General features: G+C 38.9%; 1 protein-coding gene across 4 annotated transcripts; it reads left to right on the top strand.

The window, feature by feature from the left end:
• The first annotated feature begins 1 nt into the window (after nt 1).
• LOC128218867 (leucine-rich repeat-containing protein 63-like) lies at nt 2–13,855 on the top strand. Of its 4 annotated transcripts, XR_008258487.1 has the most exons (13): nt 43–254; nt 1,851–2,554; nt 3,118–3,269; nt 3,832–3,914; nt 6,593–6,681; nt 7,409–7,494; nt 7,767–7,850; nt 8,104–8,255; nt 8,501–8,584; nt 8,872–9,016; nt 10,782–10,876; nt 11,552–13,195; nt 13,271–13,855. XR_008258487.1 is itself a non-coding variant. In XM_052926608.1 (12 exons), the coding sequence occupies exons 2-12, from the start codon at nt 1,876–1,878 to the stop codon at nt 11,745–11,747; spliced, it is 1,845 nt and encodes a 614-aa protein (XP_052782568.1). In that variant the 5' UTR covers nt 2–137; nt 1,851–1,875; the 3' UTR covers nt 11,748–13,855. The 4 variants fall into 4 exon arrangements, 3 of the variants coding, with proteins under 3 accessions (XP_052782568.1, XP_052782567.1, XP_052782569.1); XM_052926608.1 differs by having other exon boundaries at nt 2–137; nt 11,552–13,855; XM_052926607.1 differs by having other exon boundaries at nt 11,552–13,855.
• Nucleotides 13,856–21,420: the final 7,565 nt, after the last annotated feature.

Below are 21,420 nucleotides of genomic sequence, written 5' to 3'. Positions count from 1 at the left end.
AAGCGTCTCGTACCCATGATTGTTTTGTTATGGAGACGAACATCAAAATGGATGAAAAAGTTACAAATAAATGTTTTTAAACTGTGCCAAACAGATTAACCTTTTTATTTTAATTCAGCAGAAAACATACATAACTGGTAACTTTTAAAATATCTGTTTGCGTGTGTAGGTCTTAATTTTCCCGTCAATGAATGATGAGGAGTAAAAGATTGATCTGTTTTTTTGTATTTCTTCAACTGTTTAACAAAATAAAGGTAAAATCTAGAGTGTTCAACATGTTGTGTTTTAAGGGAAACTTTATAAACATTTCAACATTGATATGTTTACTGCCAAACGCCTGTCATGAACAAAATGTCAAAAAGACTTTACACCGGCTATTTATATTATATACAGTAGCTTGTAGAGCAGATCAGGTGTCCAAATTCTTAAACCATTCCTTGGCATCAAATTTTCAACAAGCCCTGCTCTATAAAATTAAGAATTTGAGCAAGCCCGGAAGACATTATACCAGTGGAGGGCTTGCAGGCTTGTGTTAATTTGTCTGGCAGTTTTGACAGAGACTTAAAGATTTTCTCACTAGAAAAGGTATTGACTGAAATAATACTTGTAGTTAATCAGACTAGGGGTAAATTGCCTTTGATTGTTTATTATGAAAATTTGTGACATGAAGCTCGCGCAGTTTTGGGGTGCCAAAGGATGCAATCAATTTTGCCTAAGGGGGAAGCAGTACTCGACATATCTTACATAAAATCCAATATATGTTTTTGTTTCATTCTGAATTGAATGCCTTCCTGACATGAGCTCAAATACACCCATTCATATTATAAACATGATTAATATAGTGTGTTTTGATGAAAATGATACAATTTGGTTGCAAGGAATAGACCAGATTAAGGCGGATTTCAATCAAAATTATGCCGATATCCTTGTTTAAATATAAATTACAGCACTATTTTCTCATTTGATGCTTTTCTGGGAAAATGGCGACATTTTCAAGCATCATAACAGTGTTTGTACGAGTTGTCTCTCTTGATAAATGAAAAAATCAATAAAAATCAAGGTTAATTTTGTATACATAATGTGGACATTGGTGTTGCATTTATACCTTTATTCATCCAAGTGATGGTAATGAAATACAATTTCTGGAGTTTGTTGCACAAAAATGATACAATACTGACAAAACTTGTTTTGGGGTAAAACTATAAACAAATATTCAAATTGGTCATTACACATGGGCAGTCAATCTCACGCGACCATGCCCCACCTGGATACTGCTCTCCAACCCATGTATATGAACAGTTTACAGTCATTTCGTACCCACTGATTTTCAGTCATTCTGAACCCTTTAGATAGTCATAAGATTTAATCGATTAATATAGTGACTATATACTGATTATGTGAATCTGACATGGACTTATCTTTGAGATTGATCAAAATTATTTTAGAAAAAAACTTGTAATATGGGAATGAGACTAAGCTTAATTTGAAGGAATAAATTAAAAGTTTCAGAAACAGAAGTATAGACCAATTCATTCATACATACAATTGTCATATAATTTCTATATATAATTCCTTGATTTACACTTACTTGTTTCTAGCAGTTTGATAGTAAGTTTTCATGTTTCTGGTTGGATGTGATTCTGATTAACGAATGTAAAGGACCAAAATCAGAGGGTATGAAATATCTAAGGTATGAAATGACTCGTTCCCATATGAACTAGGGCATACTTTGAATCTTGAAATGAAGCTCCTTGCATGGTTTTCATGTTGTGCTGTATTTATCTGACTTTCAAATATCAAATGAAACCATTTTTAAAATAAATAATTATCATGTTGAATTTAATTTCCAGCATAAAAATATAATTGAGCCACAAGATGGGCAAGCAGTTGTTGCGGCGACCAAGGGCCCCTAAGCCACTTCCGCCAGTACATGACACCCCAGCACCAAGCACAATAGCTGCAAACAGCAAGCTCAATGATTACTTTGACTCAATTGACTTCAACATCGATGAAGATGGACAATATAGGTCAAGGGAAGCCACAACAACCAGACACTCTCCCACACCAAGTGTTGTGCCCAGTTTGGTGTCCCCACCCCCCTCCGAGTCCATGCACAGGAAGTCAGTGTTTAGGTCTCTCACCTACCCTACTCCACAGAGTAGAGTCTCATTCCTCAGTAAGGATGAAAAGAAATTTATGCTAGATCCATTGTACCGGGACCATACAAGTTTGGGAACTTATGTTGACGGGAAATCGTTAGTGAAGCCATATAAACCCAGAGGTCCAGATGGCTTGCCGACGAGATTGCCAAGAAAGAATCCTGAAATCACTCATGCAATTGACTTGGTGGATGACATAAGATTTTACAGACCTCCAGCATTTACATTAGAAAACTTTGTGATAAAGTTGGCAGACATTCGTGGGATACCATTAAAGAAAGTGCGATCTATGGTATATTCTCAAGCCAATTATAAAAAGCTGACAAAAATGATTGCAGATGAATTTATTAACCCAACAAATCATGAAATACATCTGCAGCATTTAACACCAGAGGGTAATACAATTTGTGATTTTTTTCTTATTTTTGTTTTGAAAGAAATGTGTTTCTTTTTTAGCTTTTTCATATTTTAATACCAATAATAAAAGATGAATTATCCAGGAGATACATGTATAATGCCAAATATTTTTTAATGTATTTTTTTGAAACTTAGTATATATTTATAAAATCAAATAAACTGCAATACCTTTTTAAGTGATTGCAGCATACCTGGTGAGCATTGAAGTAATGAATGTGCTTTTGGGGCCTTGATGTATCTGTAATTTTCAGTACATGTATACTACTAATTCTTCACTGTTATACAGGCTTGCGTATTCTACTTGTTAACATTCAGTCATGGAAATTCGACTTTTGGGTAAACAAGCCCAACTTCTTATACTTTTTTTAAGTGCTTTTGGCTTCCAAAATTGTCAACAAGCACTGTTATATAAAATCAAGAATTTAAACAAGCCCGAAAACAATTATACCAGTGATGGGCTTGCGGGCTTGTGTTAATATCAAACACTGGAGTATTGCATGTATTGGTTTAATTCACATTTTACCTGGATACAATTGTATAGGTCAGGAGATCCCTGCTGCAGAACCTAGAATTCCTCAGAGACAGCTGCTGATTGAGATGGCATCGATGATCAAGTTACATGTGCGCAGCATCATGAACACGGAGGTGAAATCCGTCATTCGGGCCCTGCCCAAATACACACCCGGGCAAACTGTGAGTATATTTATATTTTATAGCTTTATATTTGCTATACAGCTATAAAAAAGCACATTTATACTAAAAATTGTATAATATTCAAGGTTCTCAATGAGAAAGGACACAGGTCCAGAACAGACGATTAAAATGACTAAGGTCAATTCATTTTTTTTTTAAAAAGCACCTTTCTTAAACCCCTAGCTGGTCAGTAACTTTCGTATTTTGGACAGTTCACCAAAACTTATTGGGAATTATGAGTAATGGTGAAGTGATTATTTCATTTGATCTTTATAATCGGAATAATATTGTAATATTTTTATCATGATTGTACTTTCTTCATGATTCATTTAAAATTACTACAGTGTGCTTTTCTGTCAACAATTTGTGTTTTTAGAACCTTTTTTTAATTTGTTTACTTAATTAAATGTCTTCTAATTCAAAACAACAATTTTAGTTTCTTTGCAGAGTTTATTTTTGTACTTCTTTTAGAAGCAGTCATCACGCATGTTATGCATGAGCGCCATTATGCAGAATAAAAGGTGAATAGTCCTTTGCATTGAATTTTATTTATCTCTTACAGGTTGGCCAGGCCCCCCACACAGAGATTATCCTTGTTGAGGATGATACCGTGGAGATAACCAGTCAGAACCAGGTTGTCAAACAGTAAGTAAGCTACCTCTGGTGTTTAATTCATGTGAAAATATCGAGGCAACTGTTGCATTCTTATGCAATTTGCAGACTTAGGAACACAAACAGCTGCACTTAGGCCTAGAGAAAGTATAATATAAAAAGGAACACAATTGAATACTACATGTAAGTGTTTATTTTAGTATTTGTACTCAACGCAAGACATTGACCTGGCATGTACATGTAAAGTTTAAATTTGAAATGGAATAGTAATTTCCAGATAAGAATTTTATGAAAACTCCAGGTATTCTTGTAGTGTCATCAATGCTTGAAGTACAATTTGCTTTATTGATTCTTGTGTAATGTGAATTCAGTTTGTAAATGTGAAAAATGCATGTGCAGATCCCGGCAGAAAGTGATGTTAAAGGAAGTGATACAGTAAGCCTCCCAACCAGTTTGTTTCCACCATGTCTGTTATGTGTTTGATGAGTTATTCACTGAACCTCCTTGTTATTGTCCCCCATGTTCTTCACTGAACCTCATTGTTATTGTTCCCCCATGTTCTTCACTGAACCTCATTGTTATTGTTCCCCCATGTTCTTCACTGAATCTCATTGTTATTGTTCCCCCATGTTCTTCACTGAACCTCATTGTTATTGTCCCCCATGTTCTTCACTGAGCCTCATTGTTATTGTCCCCCATGTTCTTCACTGAACCTCATTGTTATTGTTTCCCCATGTTCTATACTGAATCTCATTGTTATTGTCCCCCATGTTCTTCACTGAGCCTCATTGTTATTGTCCCCCATGTTCTTCACTGAGCCTCATTGTTATTGTCCCCCATGTTCTTCACTGAGCCTCATTGTTATTGTCCCCCATGTTCTTCACTGAACCTCATTGTTATTGTTCCCCCATGTTCTTCACTGAACCTCATTGTTATTGTCCCCCATGTTCTTCACTGAACCTCATTGTTATTGTCCCCCATGTTCTTCACTGAACCTCATTGTTATTGTCCCCCATGTTCTTCACTGAACCTCATTGTTATTGTTCCCCCATGTTCTTGACTGAACCTCATTGTTATTGTTTCCCGATGTTCTATACTGAATCTCATTGTTATTGTTCCCCATGTTCTTCACTCAACCTCATTGTTATTGCTCCCCCATGTTCTTCACTGAGCCTCATTGTTATTGCTCCCCCATGTTCTATACTGAATCTCATTGTTATTGTTCCCCATGTTCTTCACTCAACCTCATTGTTATTGCTCCCCCATGTTCTTCACTGAGCCTCATTGTTATTGCTCCCCCATGTTCTATACTGAATCTCATTGTTATTGTTCCCCATGTTCTTCACTGAGCCTCATTGTTATTGCTCCCCCATGTTCTTCACTCAACCTCATTGTTATTGTTTCCCCATGTTCTATACTGAATCTCATTGTTATTGTTCCCCATGTTCTTCACTGAGCCTCATTGTTATTGTTCCCCATGTTCTTCACTCAACCTCATTGTTATTGCTCCCCCATGTTCTTCACTGAGCCTCATTGTTATTGCTCCCCCATGTTCTATACTGAATCTCATTGTTATTGTTCCCCATGTTCTTCACTGAGCCTCATTGTTATTGCTCCCCCATGTTCTTCACTCAACCTCATTGTTATTGTTTCCCCATGTTCTATACTGAATCTCATTGTTATTGTTCCCCATGTTCTTCACTGAGCCTCATTGTTATTGCTCCCCCATGTTCTTCACTGAGCCTCATTGTTATTGTTTCCCCATGTTCTATACTGAATCTCATTGTTATTGTTCCCCATGTTCTATACTGAATCTCATTGTTATTGTTCCCCCATGTTCTTGACTGAACCTCATTGTTATTGTTTCCCGATGTTCTATACTGAATCTCATTGTTATTGTTCCCCATGTTCTTCACTCAACCTCATTGTTATTGCTCCCCCATGTTCTTCACTGAGCCTCATTGTTATTGCTCCCCCATGTTCGTCCCTGAACCTCATTGTTATTGTTTCCCCATGTTCTATACTGAATCTCATATTTATTGTCCCCCCATGTTTTTCACTGAACCTCATTGTTATTGTTTCCCCATGTTCTATACTGAATCTCATTGTTATTGTTCCCCATGTTCTTCACTCAACCTCATTGTTATTGCTCCCCCATGTTCTTCACTCAACCTCATTGTTATTGTCCCCCATGTTCTTCACTGAGCCTCATTGTTATTGCTCCCCCATGTTCTTCACTTAACCTCATTGTTATTGTCCCCCATGTTCTTCACTCAACCTCATTGTTATTGTTCCCCCATGTTTTTCACTTGTTGCAATTATAAAACGTTAATTGGAATATTGTTTATAATTCCCAGTGAAACTTAACCTGTTAAATAGTTCAAATGGAATGATTGTTTCACAGCGTTCAGCATTCTAGTGTGTGATAGTTTCCATCATGTTCAATGGTAAAAGTTTAAAATAAAAAGATCCTGCATACATTGTAACATAACCATGGACCAAGTGTTGCACACTTGCACTGCCTTGTAAAGTACTACACATGTATTCACCAGTTTAAGAAGCAAATATATTCAAATACAAGAAACATTATTTGTGCAAATTAAGTGTACCTGTTCATAATTTAAATGGCTAGCAGTGCAGTTCAGAACTAGCCAAATATCAAAGAACTAACAAAACAAGGAAGGTTTTAACATTTAATAACTTTTTTCCAGAGAGACGGAGCTGCCAGCCTCAGATGCCATGTTCCACTCAGCCAGAACCAAGTACTTCCAGGGCTCCGGGCGCAGCCAGTCACCTTTCAGTAAGGGGGTTTGTTGGTTTGCTTAACCATAACTTTTATAGACATGGCCCTGTGTTTGGTGTCTGCCTGGATGTGTGTCAATGTTTAGTACTGGTCATCGTTAAGGAATGGTAACTTTTATTGACATGGCCGTGTGTTTGGTGTCTGCCTGGGTGTGTGTCAATGTTTAGTACTGGTCATCGTTAAGGAATGGTAACTTTTATTGACATGGCCGTGTGTTTGGTGTCTGCCTGGATGTGTGTCAATGTTTAGTACTGGTCATTCTCAAGGAATGGTAACTTTATTGACATGGCCCTGTGTTTGGTGTCTGCCTGGATGTGTGTCAATGTTTAGTACTGGTCATTCTCAAGGAATGGTAACTTTATTGACATGGCCCTGTGTTTGGTGTCTGCCTGGATGTGTGTCAATGTTTAGTACTGGCCATCCTCAAGGAATGGTAACTTTTATAGACATGGCCCTGTGTTTGACGTCTGCCTGGATGTGTGTCAATGTTTAGTACTGGTCACCCTCAAGGAATGGTAATGGTGTTATTGTCTACAATACATCTATATAATATACTGCAGATTTATAAAATATTAACATGCTTGTAGTTATAAAATCTTTACAGTGTTTCTGTTACTTGATTCCACAGTGAAATTATAAGCAATTTTGAAAAGCTTCTTTCAGAAAGTATTTATGTCTAGACAGAAAAAAATCAATCTTGTATGTCACCTTAATATGCTTACAGGGTCACAGGAAGATGGCATGATAACCCCCTCGGAGGTCGCTATTCTCGACTCACTCATTCAAGGGGGAAGGGCTCTTAGTCTTAAGGTATATTTTTTTAACTCCAGTTATTTTTGCTTATTATAGAGTGTGAAGAATAGCTACCGGTATTTTAAATCACCTTATGATGTATACTATTTACAGCTTTTTAAGTGAAACTTTTCAGTAAATATAATACTGTACAGATGTGAAAATATTTTACGAAGCTGCAATGTCATCAAAAAGATACAAATAGATATTGCATTGTATAAAATAAGTCAGGGAGATACATGTATGACTATTATTTAAAACATGTTATCATTGACAATGTATGTTTGCAGGCCCATTTCATCACGGAGATGCCAGATATTTCTCCACTTGTCAGAAACCTGGTGTATCTTAACCTCTCCTTCAATGACTTCACCGTAAGTTCATAGAATGAATACCATATCATGAAATGGAGAAAAAAAACAAAAACTGGGTTACAGTCAAAATATTATGAAAGGATATAAAGCTATGCCAAGAAAAATAAAATGTGAAATGTGTTTTAGTTACTAAAATTGTTAAATAAACATACCAACCCTTTTGATTGCAAAAAGTTTATATATTAAAATTAATGCCTGAAAATGATCAATGAGCAATGTTTTAGTTTATCACTGTGACTGGTGTATATTTCAGACATTCCCAGCCCCCGTGCTAGAGATTTCTCAGCTGGAGATACTGAAGCTACGTAACAACCCGTTGACTGACCTGCCGGCAGATATACACCGTCTCAAAAACCTCCGGACACTCGTTGTCTCATTCTGTTTGATCCAGTCATTACCCATTAGGTGGGTTTGTATACACTGAATGTCATGAACATTTAAATGTTACACAGTGTATTGAAATATGACTATATATGAAGTGTAAATAGGGTCATTGCGATCTAGCGGTAAAGGTGTCCACCTCGCACCAAAGAGATTACAAAGATTTCCTGAACTTAGTACTAATTCAGCTTTTTTGATCGGAGTCCCACTTTTGTTCACACATTGTGTTTCATGAAGCTGTTACAATGTAGTTTATCTCTGATTTTCAGGTTGTTTACCTTGGAGCATTTAGAATTCCTTGATGTGTCCTACAACAGAATCACCTTCATACAGAATGAAATCTCCCAACTGCAGTAAGTATATTTTAAACATGTAATCATTACTTGACATTCAATGTTTTTGCACACGGACAGCAACATTACAAATTAATAAGCCTGAGTCATAATTAAGGAGTGAAGCAGTTGAACATAGCCTGAAAGAAAATGGAAATGTTTGTATTAAATAATTTGAAGCAATACTTCAGCACTTTTTAATGATGTTTTCTTGTGCCCTGCATTTTGACCTGGACAGGCTTAATGTGGAAGACAATATATTATCATTCCATTGTTATATCCCCTCATTTATATCTCCATCCTCTCAGGTCCTTGCGTGAGTTGAACATGGAGGGAAACCAATTATCCGCCATGCCATCTGGTGCCCTGCGTCTGGACCTGGACAGGCTTAATGTGAAAAACAACTTCATGCACCCGCTATTCTGGCAAGAGAACACACACAATGAACCTCAGGTAAGGGCTGGAAGGTCTAAACATATATACCAGCATTGACAACCAATGTGGTGTCACAGCTTCATATTCTTAGAATTTGTATTCTTATCTGTACCAAAATCAGTAACAATGTTCATTGGCATATGTTTATAGGCATAATATCTTGATTGAAGCCTATTTACTCCAGAGTTATAGCCCTTGATTTGTCAGAATTTGACCAAGTTCCTTGACTGAATTATTCCTTATCCAATCTTAACCAAAAATGTAAATGAGCGTAATATCTTGCCTCAAGTTTTATCAACTGCCAGATGCAGTTTTTAACTTTGGAATTTGAGATCTGGCCCTTGATTTGTCAAAATTTTACTAACTTAATTTCCACTGCTCTCCAACTTAAGCATTAGTTATCCAATTTTTATCCAATCTTTCCTTCCCTGAGTTACAGTGGGTTACTATGTTATAGGGTTAAAAATCTCAAACAAGTTTGATCAACAGCCAGATCACAATGTTCACTGTGGAGTAACATATGGTTCCCATTGGCTGTCCTTCCCCTTATTTGAGAATTTCTCATCCAATCTTTCGCAAATGGAATGGCAATAGTAATTGGGATATTTTTATCTCAACTGTTTTCAATAAACAGCCTGATCACATTATTTATGCATTATAGATCATAAATTAAAAGAATTTGACAAAATTCACTTTGTCTTCTCTCTAACTTGAGCATTTCTTGTTATATCCTTTACAAATGTGGTCATCTTCATTTTGAGCAAGGCCAAGCAGAAATGGGTCATAATTCATCCTTTGTACATGCCAGTAGCTTGGTAAATGAAATCTTGTCTAAATAATAACTTGAAATCTGTTTGGTGCTCAAACTTGGTATTGAGGATAGTCATGACCAGCAAATGACTCCTATTCATTTTTAGGTCAGTAGGTCAAAGGTCACAGTCGTGGTAACGGAGAACACACAAAGCTTGTCTGATAGATAACCATTGTTTGATTTGTCCAACAGTCCCCAGGTGATGACGCTGGTCAATTTTGAGTTCCTTAGGTAAAAGGCCACCATTATGCTGAATTATCCTTGAATTTAATTTGACCATCTCTACATATATAACTATATAATTATTTTTAATCTAACTTCACCAAGTACAATAGTAAAATATATCAATGAAGTTACATCAGTCCTACTCATGCATGGAAATTATCCCCAGCCGAAAGGCGAAGAGCATATAGTTATGGAAGGCGTGTGTGTGAGTGTTAGTGTGTGTGTGTGTGTTTGTGTGTCCATGCAATCTAGTCCATAGCATAACTTGCAAAGTCTTTGAGATATTGACTCCAAACTTTATGTAAAGATACATCTGATTGAGGAGTAGTGCATTGCATTGTTTTAGTAATTGCCCTTTGTTCATTTTCATACTTAATTTTTGTCCGGAGCATAACTTAAAAAGACTTTGAGGTGTTGACTTCAACCTTTATATATATATAATTATTATGTGCACAAAAACCATAACTCTGGAAGCAGTATCTTTGAGTTATTGCCCTTTGTTTATTTTCAATGATATCCTTTGTCGTAAGGCAATGTTGATACTGTTCTTAATTTGGTGGGGGATATGGCAGTTGTGACTGCTTTTGTGTAAACATACATTAGAAAAGATATTATTAATGAGCACATTTGTGATTATTGACAGTTGAAAGCCAAGGTAATGTTAAAGTTAATATTTTTTAATCAATTTTGTGATATAATCTCAATTGTTGACTCTGAGTAACTTTGTCATTTCTTTCTTTGTTTTAGCGACTTGCGGACATGACGCTGTTAACAATAGCGAAATCTGACCTTGGCCAGCATCCAGGCATGCTTCCTGAGAGTATACAGAGATTGTTTGCAAAGTATGGACTCTATTGTTGTCTATTTTAAACAAATAATGCATGATATTATATATCTAAGAAATATAACACACCACTGAGGGTCATATGACATTATAAGGACCGGCCAATCAGCCACCAAAAGTGTATATGGACAGAGGCGTTAGCTGAGGTCAATTCACCTTCGGGGGCTGCATGGCCGGTCCTTATAATGCCATATGGTCAGAATTAAGTGATGTGTTATATGTCTTATATTTTACCGAACATTCTGTATAACCATTCAAGTGTTTTTGATGTCATTTATCGAACAAAATAAATAATTTTTACTTGCGACATATGTTTGTCGTTGTGAAAATTGCAAGTTGCACTCACCAGTTTTCTGATGTCATCGGTCTATATAATATATTTGGCGATGGTCGGGACCTGCCAAAAATTTGATATGGACCGATGACATCATAAAACTGGATTTTATTAAAATACAGTGATATATGGACCGATCAACTATATAAACAAAGAAGGGACACTTATATGTAAGGTATAACATATTTTATTAAAGTTTTATGTGCAGGCCTTGTTCATTTTTTTATATTGAATAAAGAGTGAAATTACCTCAAACGTTACAGTGCTTACCATGCTATATGTTGAATGTTAGAAAACCAATTAGTTCATATTCAAACCAATATTATACTTCCGTTTCAGCCGAGTGCAGTGTGACTGCTGTAGTGGGTTTAGGTTCGGCCCGGGGCTGAGGATTATCCGACCCGTCACTCAGCTATTCGGCATAAAGAATCTGCCGTTTATGTTCCACGCCTGCTCTCCAAAGTGCCTAAGAGACTTCCGCAGTAGCAAGGATACTCTCTCTGATATTCTCTATGGGAAAGAGACCATAGAATAAATGGGCAACAGGGCATCACCAAATATATTGCATGTTACTACTATTGTACTTATTACTACTATATACCAGTAAAAAAGTACATGTATATTGATCCTTAAAAGTATCATGCAAAATTATACCACGAGTGCTGCCATTCTGATATTGGTCAAAGGAAACAATGACATCAAATTTTGCGATTGTGTCCAATAGAATGTGAGACCGAACTGCTGTTGAAAAGTTCAGAAAAAGGATGAATATATGACATGCAGCCATTGAATGGGATGAACGTGTCAAAGTTTAGTTACTGTCTTCAGGTACTGGCATAACAGTTTATACACATATATTGTTTAAAGTGTGATATTTAATTGAATTAAATGTAAGATTTAGTGTTTAACATTTTCAGAAACTATTAAAAATGACATATGGTCATAGAATGGACTTACCATTTGCTTTATGAGAAAAAAATATCGGGGAAAAGGCATAAGTTAATGTTCAATGAGGATTAAAGGCTGATATAAAAGACTTTAGGGGTTGCAGTTCTGTTTGAATGGTTTATTTTTGGGCTGTCCAGTTTGATTATATAATTATGACACAATGTTATAACTCCATAGAGATATTTTTGTGGCTAAATCTAAATATATATATATGTTTTTTTAATTGTAAAACATTAAATAAAAGTGAAATATTATTCCATATTCTTTCTCTTCTGTTTTCATTTAATATACTGAATTTAAATGAATATATTTCTGATGATTCAGATAAAAGCTTGTTGTCATATATTTCTTTCTAATTTGTTTTAACTTGATAAAGGAGTTTATGAATTATTAATGTAAACACATCACATATCAAGCTGATCTTCAATTTTATGAAAAAAAACTATTTTTCTTTTGTTGCTCTTTTTACAACCCAATATTTTTTATCTTTGCTTATTTGACACCAATGTAAAAATACTGATAGTTATGTTTGAATGTAAAAATAAAGGACATTTTTACACTCAGTTAAAGTTGGGTGTAATTATTTAGTCTCTTAATTGAATATTTAGAGATTTTAATTGTTTTAAGATAAAAAGCGATATAACTCTGTAGTAATGTAGCTTTATCCCGATTCTAGCACATTTGAATGTCACTGTGACCATATAACTGAATTCTCTGATAATTGCTTAAACCAGAACACCAGCACTTAGATACATCCTTTATGATTGTACACGTTTTCCAAGCTGATACAATTTAATCATTAATTGGCATCAGTGACAGGCGTCCGAGGAGTGTACCATGTTTGATAATATTATAATAATGTTTTTTTATTGCTATTGAGTATTCTTTTGATTTTTATTTGCACTAGTATTTGAATGAACTATCTCTAATTCGAAGCATTGAAATAGGGTCGAAACCTGTTGGCTCGAACTCGCTTGGCTCGATTTCCTAGTTGACTCGCACTGTATGTAAAGGACCGATTTCTTTATATTGAAGGTAAGCATTCCCGCTTGGCTCGATTTCCTAGTTGACTCGCACTGTATGTAAAGGACCGATTTCTTTATATTGAAGGTAAGCATTCCCGCTTGGCTCGATTTCCTAGTTGACTCGAACTGTATGTAAAAGACCGACTTCCTTATATTAAAGGTAAGCATTCCCGCTTGGCTCGATTTTGCCGAGGCTTGAGGTATTTTTGCGGGTCCCTGGGACTTCAAGCCAACGGGGTTCGACTGTATTATTAAATTATACTTAGGGTAAAGTGGTAAAATGTAGCAAATCCATTTCTTGTATATTAATTAGTAATTTGCATGTGTTATATTATCACAGAATACATGTTAGAGGGGTTGTAATGTAATTTCTCAGATTTTTAAGCATTTTTCAAAACTTTTGCATTACAGATCTAAGTTTGATTACACTATTTTAGCATTATTCATTAAGTATATATTTTGACTGTGTTATTTTGTTAAGATGTTTTTCTGTTATACATGTATACATATTTGACTAGTGAAAATAAACATTGAAATTAGTGAACATCTTTTGTTCACCAACATCAAACAAAACTAATGAAATTGAAACAAAAAAAAGTATACCAGGTTCACATGTTTTATGACTTTTTGAATTATACAGTATCATTTCACAGTTGAACTTGTTTGATAACCAGGCCAAAATATCACAAAAATGCTTTAGTCAAATCTCAATCTCAGTTCATTTTTAGCTCTACTGGCCAAAGGCCCCAGGCGTAGAATGATTCAAGCTGACTGCAATATTTGCCCAATGCGTAGAATGATTCAGGGTGACTGCAATGTTGGCCCACTGCGTAGAATGATTCAGGGTGACTGCATTGTTGACCCAAGGCGTAGAATGATTCAAGCTGACTGCAATGCTGACCAAAGGCGAAAAATGATTCAGGGTGACTGCAATGTTGACCCAAGGCGTAGAATGATTCAGGGTGACTGTAATGTTGACCCAATGCGTAGAATGATTCATGCTGACTGCAATGTTGACCCAAGGCGTAGAATGATTCAAGCTGACTGCAATGTTTGCCCAAGGCGTAGAATGATTCAGGGTGACTGCAATGTTGGCCCACTGCGTAGAATGATTCAGGGTGACTGCAATGTTGACCCAAGGCGTAGAATGATTCAGGGTGACTGCAATGTTGACCCAAGGCGTAGAATGATTCAAGCTGACTGCAATGTTGACCCAAGGCGTAGAATGATTCAGGGTGACTGCAATGTTGACCCAAGGCGTAGAATGATTCAGGGTGACTGTAATGTTTGCAAAAGGCGTAGAATGATTCAGGCTGACTGCAATCTTGAACCAGTGCGTAGATTGATTCAGGGTGACTGAAATATTGATCCAAGGCGTAGAATGATTCAGGTTGACAGGAATGTTGACCCAATGCGTAGAATGATTCAGGCTGACTGCAATGTTGACCCCAGGCGTAAAATGATTCAAGCTGACTGCAATGTTTGCCCAAGGCGTAGAATGATTCAGGGTGACTGCAATGTTGGCCCACTGCGTAGAATGATTCAAGGTGACTGCATTGTTGACCCAAGGCGTAGAATGATTCAGGGTGACTGCAATGTTGACCCAAGGCGTAGAATGATTCAGGGTGACTGCAATGTTGACCCAAGGCGTAGAATGATTCAGGGTGACTGCAATGTTGACCCAATGCGTAGAATGATTCATGCTAACTGCAATGTTGACCCCAGGCGTAGAATGATTCAAGCTGACTGCAATATTTGCCCAATGCGTAGAATGATTCAGGGTGACTGCAATGTTGGCCCACTGCGTAGAATGATTCAGGGTGACTGCATTGTTGACCCAATGCGTAGAATGATTCAGGGTGACTGCAATGCTGACCAAAGGCGTAAAATGATTCAGGGTGACTGCAATGTTGACCCAAGGCGTAGAATGATTCAGGGTGACTGCAATGTTGACCCAATGCGTAGAATGATTCATGCTGACTGCAATGTTGACCCAAGGCGTAGAATGATTCAAGCTGACTGCAATGTTTGCCCAAGGCGTAGAATGATTCAGGGTGACTGCAATGTTGACCCAAGGCGTAGAATGATTCAGGGTGACTGCAATGTTGACCCATGGCGTAGAATGATTCAGGGTGACTGCAATGTTGACCCAAGGCGTAGAATGATTCAGGGTGACTGCAATGTTGACCCAAGGCGTAGAATGATTCAGGGTGACTGCAATGTTGACCCAAGGCGTAGAATGATTCAGGGTGACTGCAATGTTGACCCAAGGCGTAGAATGATTCAGGGTGACTGCAATGTTGACCCAAGGCGTAGAATGATTCAGGGTGACTGCAATGTTGACCCAAGGCGTAGAATGATTCAGGGTGACTGTAATGTTTGCAAAAGGCGTAGAATGATTCAGGCTGACTTCAATGTTGACCCAAGGCGTAGAATGATTCAGGGTGACTGCAATGTTGACCCAAGGCGTAGAATGATTCAATCTGACTGCAATGTTGACCCAAGGCGTTGATCGATTCAGGCTGACTGCAATCTTGAACCAGTGCGTAGATTGATTCAGGGTGACTGAAATATTGACCCAAGGCGTAGAATGATTCAGGCTGACAGGAATGTTGACCCAATGCGTAGAATGATTCAGGGTGACTGCAATGTTGACCCAAGGCGTAGAATGATTCAGGGTGACTGCAATGTTGACCCAATGCGTAGAATGATTCATGCTAACTGCAATGTTGACCCCAGGCGTAGAATGATTCAAGCTGACTGCAATGTTTGCCCAATGCGTAGAATGATTCAGGGTGTCTGCAATGTTGGCCCACTGTGTAGAATGATTCAGGGTGACTGCATTGTTGACCCAAGGCGTAGAATGATTCAGGCTGACTGCAATGCTGACCAAAGGCGTAAAATGATTCAGGGTGACTCCAATGTTGACCCAAGGCGAAGAATGATTCAGGGTGACTGCATTGTTGACCCAAGGCGTAGAATGATTCAGGCTGACTGCAATGCTGACCAAAGGCGTAAAATGATTCAGGGTGACTGCAATGTTGACCCAAGGCGTAGAATGATTCAGGGTGACTGCAATGTTGACCCAAGGCGTAGAATGATTCAAGCTGACTGCAATGTTTGCCCAAGGCGTAGAATGATTCAGGGTGACTGCAATGTTGGCCCACTGCGTAGAATGATTCAGGGTGACTGCAATGTTGACCCAAGGCGTAGAATGATTCAGAATGACTGCAATGTTGACCACAGGCGTAGAATGATTCAGGGTGACTGCAATGTTGACCCAAGGCGTAGAATGATTCAGGGTGACTGCAATGTTGACCCAAGGCGTAGAATGATTCAGGGTGACTGCAATGTTGACCCAAGGCGTAGAATGATTCAGGGTGACTGCAATGTTGACCCATGGCGTAGAATGATTCAGGGTGACTGCAATGTTGACCCAAGGCGTAGAATGATTCAGGGTGACTGTAATGTTTGCAAAAGGCGTAGAATGATTCAGGCTGACTTCAATGTTGACCCAATGCGTAGCATGATTCAGGTGACTGCAATGTTTGCCCAAGGCGTAGAATGATTCAATCTGACTGCAATGTTGACCCAAGGCGTTGATCGATTCAGGCTGACTGCAATCTTGAACCAGTGCGTAGATTGATTCAGGGTGACTGAAATATTGACCCAAGGCGTAGAATGATTCAGGCTGACAGGAATGTTGACCCAATGCGTAGAATGATTCAGGGTGACTGCAATGTTGACCCCAGGCGTAAAATGATTCAAGCTGACTGCAATGTTTACCCAAGGCGTAGAATGATTCAGGGTGACTGCAATGTTGGCCCACTGCGTAGAATGATTCATCATTATACGCATTGGGTTAACATTGCAGTCACCCTGAATCATTCTACGCCTTTGGTCAATATTGCAGTCACCCTGAATCATTCTACGCCTGGGGTCAACATTACAGTCAGCCTGAATCATTCTACGTAGTGGGTCAACATTGCAGTCACCCTGAATCATTCTACGCCTATTGTCAACATTGCAGTCACCCTGAATCATTCTACGCATTGGGTCAACATTGCAGTCACCCTGAATCATTCTACGCCTGGGGTCAACATTGCAGTCACCCTGAATCATTCTACGCCTTTTGTCAACATTGCAGTCACCCTGAATCTTTCTACGCCTTGGGTCAAAATTGCAGTCACCCTGAATCATTCCACGCCTTGTGCTAACATTGCAGTCACTCTGAATCATTCTACGCCTTGTGATAACATTGCAGTCAGCCTGAATCATTCTACGCATTGGGTCAACATTGAAGTCAGCCTGAGACGCAGACGCCTCAAGGCGTAGAATGATTCAATCTGACTGCAATGTTGACCCAAGGCGTTGATCGATTCAGGCTGACTGCAATCTTGAACCAGTGCGTAGATTGATTCAGGGTGACTGAAATATTGACCCAAGGCGTAGAATGATTCAGGCTGACAGGAATGTTGACCCAATGCGTAGAATGATTCAGGGTGACTGCAATGTTGACCCCAGGCGTAAAATGATTCAAGCTGACTGCAATGTTTACCCAAGGCGTAGAATGATTCAGGGTGACTGCAATGTTGGCCCACTGCGTAGAATGATTCAGGGTGACTGCATTGTTGACCCAAGGCGTAGAATGATTCAGGTGACTGCAATGTTGACCCAAGGCGTAGAATGATTCAGGGTGACTGCAATGTTGACCTAAGGCGTAGAATGATTCAGGGTGACTGCAATGTTGACCCATGGCGTAGAATGATTCAGGGTGACTGCAATATTGACCAAAGGCGTAGAATGATTCAGGGTGACTGCAATGTTGACCCAAGACGTAGAATGATTCAGGCTGACTTCAATGTTGACCCAATGCGTAGAATGATTCGATTCAGGCTGACTTCAATGTTGACCCAAGGCGTAGAATGATTCAGGGTGACTGCAATGTTATCCCAAGGCGTAGAATGATTCAGAGTGACTGCAATGTTAGCACAAGGCGTGGAATGATTCAGGGTGACTGCAATTTTGACCCAAGGCGTAGAATGATTCAGGGTGACTGCAATGTTGACAAAAGGCGTAGAATGATTCAGAGTGACTGCAATGTTGACCCACGACGTAGAATGATTCAGGGTGACTGTAATGTTGACCCCAGGCGTAGAATGATTCAGGGTGACTGCAATGTTGACCCAATGCGTAGAATGATTCAGGGTGACTGCAATGTTGACAATAGGCGTAGAATGATTCAGGGTGACTGCAATGTTAACCCAATGCGTATAATGATTCAGGGTGACTGTAATGTTGACCCAATGCGTAGAATGATTCATGCTGAGTGCAATGTTGACACAAGGCGTAGAATGATTGAGGGTGACTGCAATGTTTGCCCAAGGCGTAGAATGATTCAGGGTGACTGCAATGTTGACCCAAGGCGTAGAATGATTCAGGGTGACTGCAATGTTGACCCAAGGCGTAGAATGATTCAAGTTGATTTCAACGTTGACCATAGGCGTATAATGATTCAAGGTGACTGAAATGTTGACCCAAGGCGTAGAATGATTCAGGGTGACTGCAATTTTGACCCAAGGCGTAGAATGATTCAGGGTGACTGCAATGTTGACCCAAGGCGTAGAATGATTCAAGTTGATTTCAATGTTGACCCTAGGCGTATAATGATTCAAGGTGACTGAAATGTTGACCCAAGGTGTAGAATGATTCAGGGTGACTGCAATTTGGACCCAAGGCGTAGAATGATTCAGGGTGACTGCAATGTTGACCAAAGGCGTTGAATGATTCAGGCTGACTTCAATGTTGACATAAGGCGTAGAATGATTCAGGGGGACTGCAATGTTGACCCCAGGCGTAGAATGATTCGGGGTGACTGCAATGTTAACCCAAGGCGTAGAATGATTCAGGGTGACTGCAATGTTTGCACAAGGCTCATAATGATTCAGGGTGACTGCAATGTTAGCACAAGGCGTAGAATGATTCAGGGTGACTGCAGTTTTGACCCAAGGCGTAGAAAGATTCAGGGTGACTGCAATGTTGACACAAGGCGTAGAATGATTCAGGGTGACTGCAATGTTGACCCACGACGTAGAATGATTCAGGCTGACTGTAATGTTGACCCCAGGCGTAGAATGATTCAGAGTGACTGCAATGTTGACACAAGGCGTAGAATGATTCAGGGTGACTGCAATGTTGACACACGACGTAGAATGATTCAGGGTGACTGCAATGGTGACCCAAGGCGTAGAATGATTCAGGATGACTGCAATGCTGACCACAGGCGTAGAATGATTCAAGTTGATTGCAATGTTGCCCCAAGGCGTAGAATGATTCAGGGTGACTGCAATGTTGAACAAAGGCGTAGAATGATTCAGGGTGACTGCAATTTTGACTCAAGGCGTAGAATGATTCAGGGTGACTGCAATGTTGACTCAAGGCGTAGAATGATTCAGGGTGACTGCAATGTTGACCCCAGGCGTAGAATGATTCAGGGTGACTGCAATGTTGACCCCAGGCGTAGAATTATTTAGAGTGATTGCAATGTTGACACAAGGCGTAGAATGATTCAGGGTGACTGCAATGTTGACCTAAGGCGTAGAATGATTCAGGGTGACTGCAATGTTGACCCAAGGCGTAGAATGATTCAGGGTGACTGCAATGTTGACCCAAGGCGTAGAATGATTCAGGGTGACTGCAATGTTGACCCCAGGCGTAGAATGATTCAGGATGACTGCAATGTTTACCACAGGCGTAGAATGATTCAGGGTGACTGCAATGTTGACCCAAGGCGTAGAATGATTCAGGGTGACTGCAATGTTGACCCAAGGCGTAGAATGATTCAGGGTGACTGCAATGTTGACCCAAGGCGTAGAATGATTCAGGGTGACTGCAATGTTGACTCAAGGCGTAGAATGATTCAGGGTGACTGCATTGTTGACCCAAGGCGTAGAATGATTCAGGGTGACTGCAATTTTGACCCAAGGCGTAGAATGATTCAGGGTGACTGCAATGTTGACCCAAGGCGTAGAATGATTCAGGGTGGCTGCAATGTTGACCCAAGGCGTAGAATGATTCAGGTGACTGCCATATTGACCCAAGGCGTAGAATGATTCAGGGTTACTGCAATGTTTGCCCAACGCGTAGAATGATATAAACTGTAATTTCAGGTTGACTGTGATGTTGGTCCAATGTTAGCTAGCCAAAGTGACCGTGTTGTCAAACATATACGTAATTACGCCGACATTGGTCTAACGTTTGTCTGATATGGTATAAGCCAACGCTATAGCACCAGCCCCCAGCAGACCCACCATTTATTTTGTCTGGTACCCAGCGTACTATGCACAACAAGAGTACTGGAATGGTAAGGGTAGGTGACTCAGACTAACCCTCCATTTGTTTTTACGTTAGGCGAACGAAGGACCAATGTCGTTTGGTCAGCACACAGCCAACAGACCAACCATATCCGACCTTGCCCAACACCAGTATGATTTCTGGGTTCACGCCTATTAGGTTTTAATTATACACAATATCTTTATCTTATACCGCGTGGCTAAATTATTCACATTAGTATAATTACTTTTTTGACTGGATGATAATACAACGATCCTATCTGAAGCAGCTGTTCCATTAGTTGGCTTTGGTGAATAAAACACTTACTTATTTCATTATTGTAATCACACTAATAAAAAATAGTTATGGAATTTGTATTGCTGGTAAGTTAACAATTTCATTGTCTGATCAATGGTTACTTTAAAGGCATATGGCATTGGAAGTAATTCTTAAAAAGGACGCCAAAAAGATTATTTATTTTAACAAAAGTTTAGACTTTGTAAAACTGTTTCCTTCAACGTTTTTTTTTTTTTAGTTTACTGTGATTTTGATATTTTTTATATGCAATGCTCGACCTTACTGCAGTATACGTAACTTTAAAGAAATGTTTGACAATCGCTGACCATGTACATGCACACTGATGTACCTGAAATTACAAATCACTGGTTGCTATTATATTTCCAGTTTGTTGTTATACTGTATAGTCGGTTTTTAAATATAGTTTAAAAAAAACTCCAAACTCCAAGAAAACATTTCGCACAGAACAATACTTTTTATATCGTTAATGTATTATTCAATATTTTAATTTCAAGGTTTTGAATAAACACACAAAACTGTTATGCACCAGTCAATTATAACCACGCCCCCCAAGGCCCGGGGAATAGCGGGGACTTGTCTTTCGAT

Source organism: Mya arenaria, chromosome 15, assembly GCF_026914265.1.
Source record: "Mya arenaria isolate MELC-2E11 chromosome 15, ASM2691426v1".
In the NCBI taxonomy this organism is placed as follows: Eukaryota; Metazoa; Mollusca; class Bivalvia; order Myida; family Myidae; genus Mya; species Mya arenaria.
Note: the sequence above shows the minus strand (reverse complement) of the source record. Positions and strands in the feature narration are given on the sequence as shown.

Excerpts from the sequence above, each read along its gene's own strand:
- LOC128218867 (XM_052926608.1), top strand. The coding sequence starts at position 1,876 with ATGGGCAAGCAGTTGTTGCGGCGACCAAGGGCCCCTAAGCCACTTCCG. Across the intron at positions 3,270-3,831 it reads AATACACACCCGGGCAAACT|GTTGGCCAGGCCCCCCACAC; the intron begins GTGAGTATATTT and ends TATCTCTTACAG. Across the intron at positions 3,915-6,592 it reads CAGAACCAGGTTGTCAAACA|AGAGACGGAGCTGCCAGCCT; the intron begins GTAAGTAAGCTA and ends ACTTTTTTCCAG.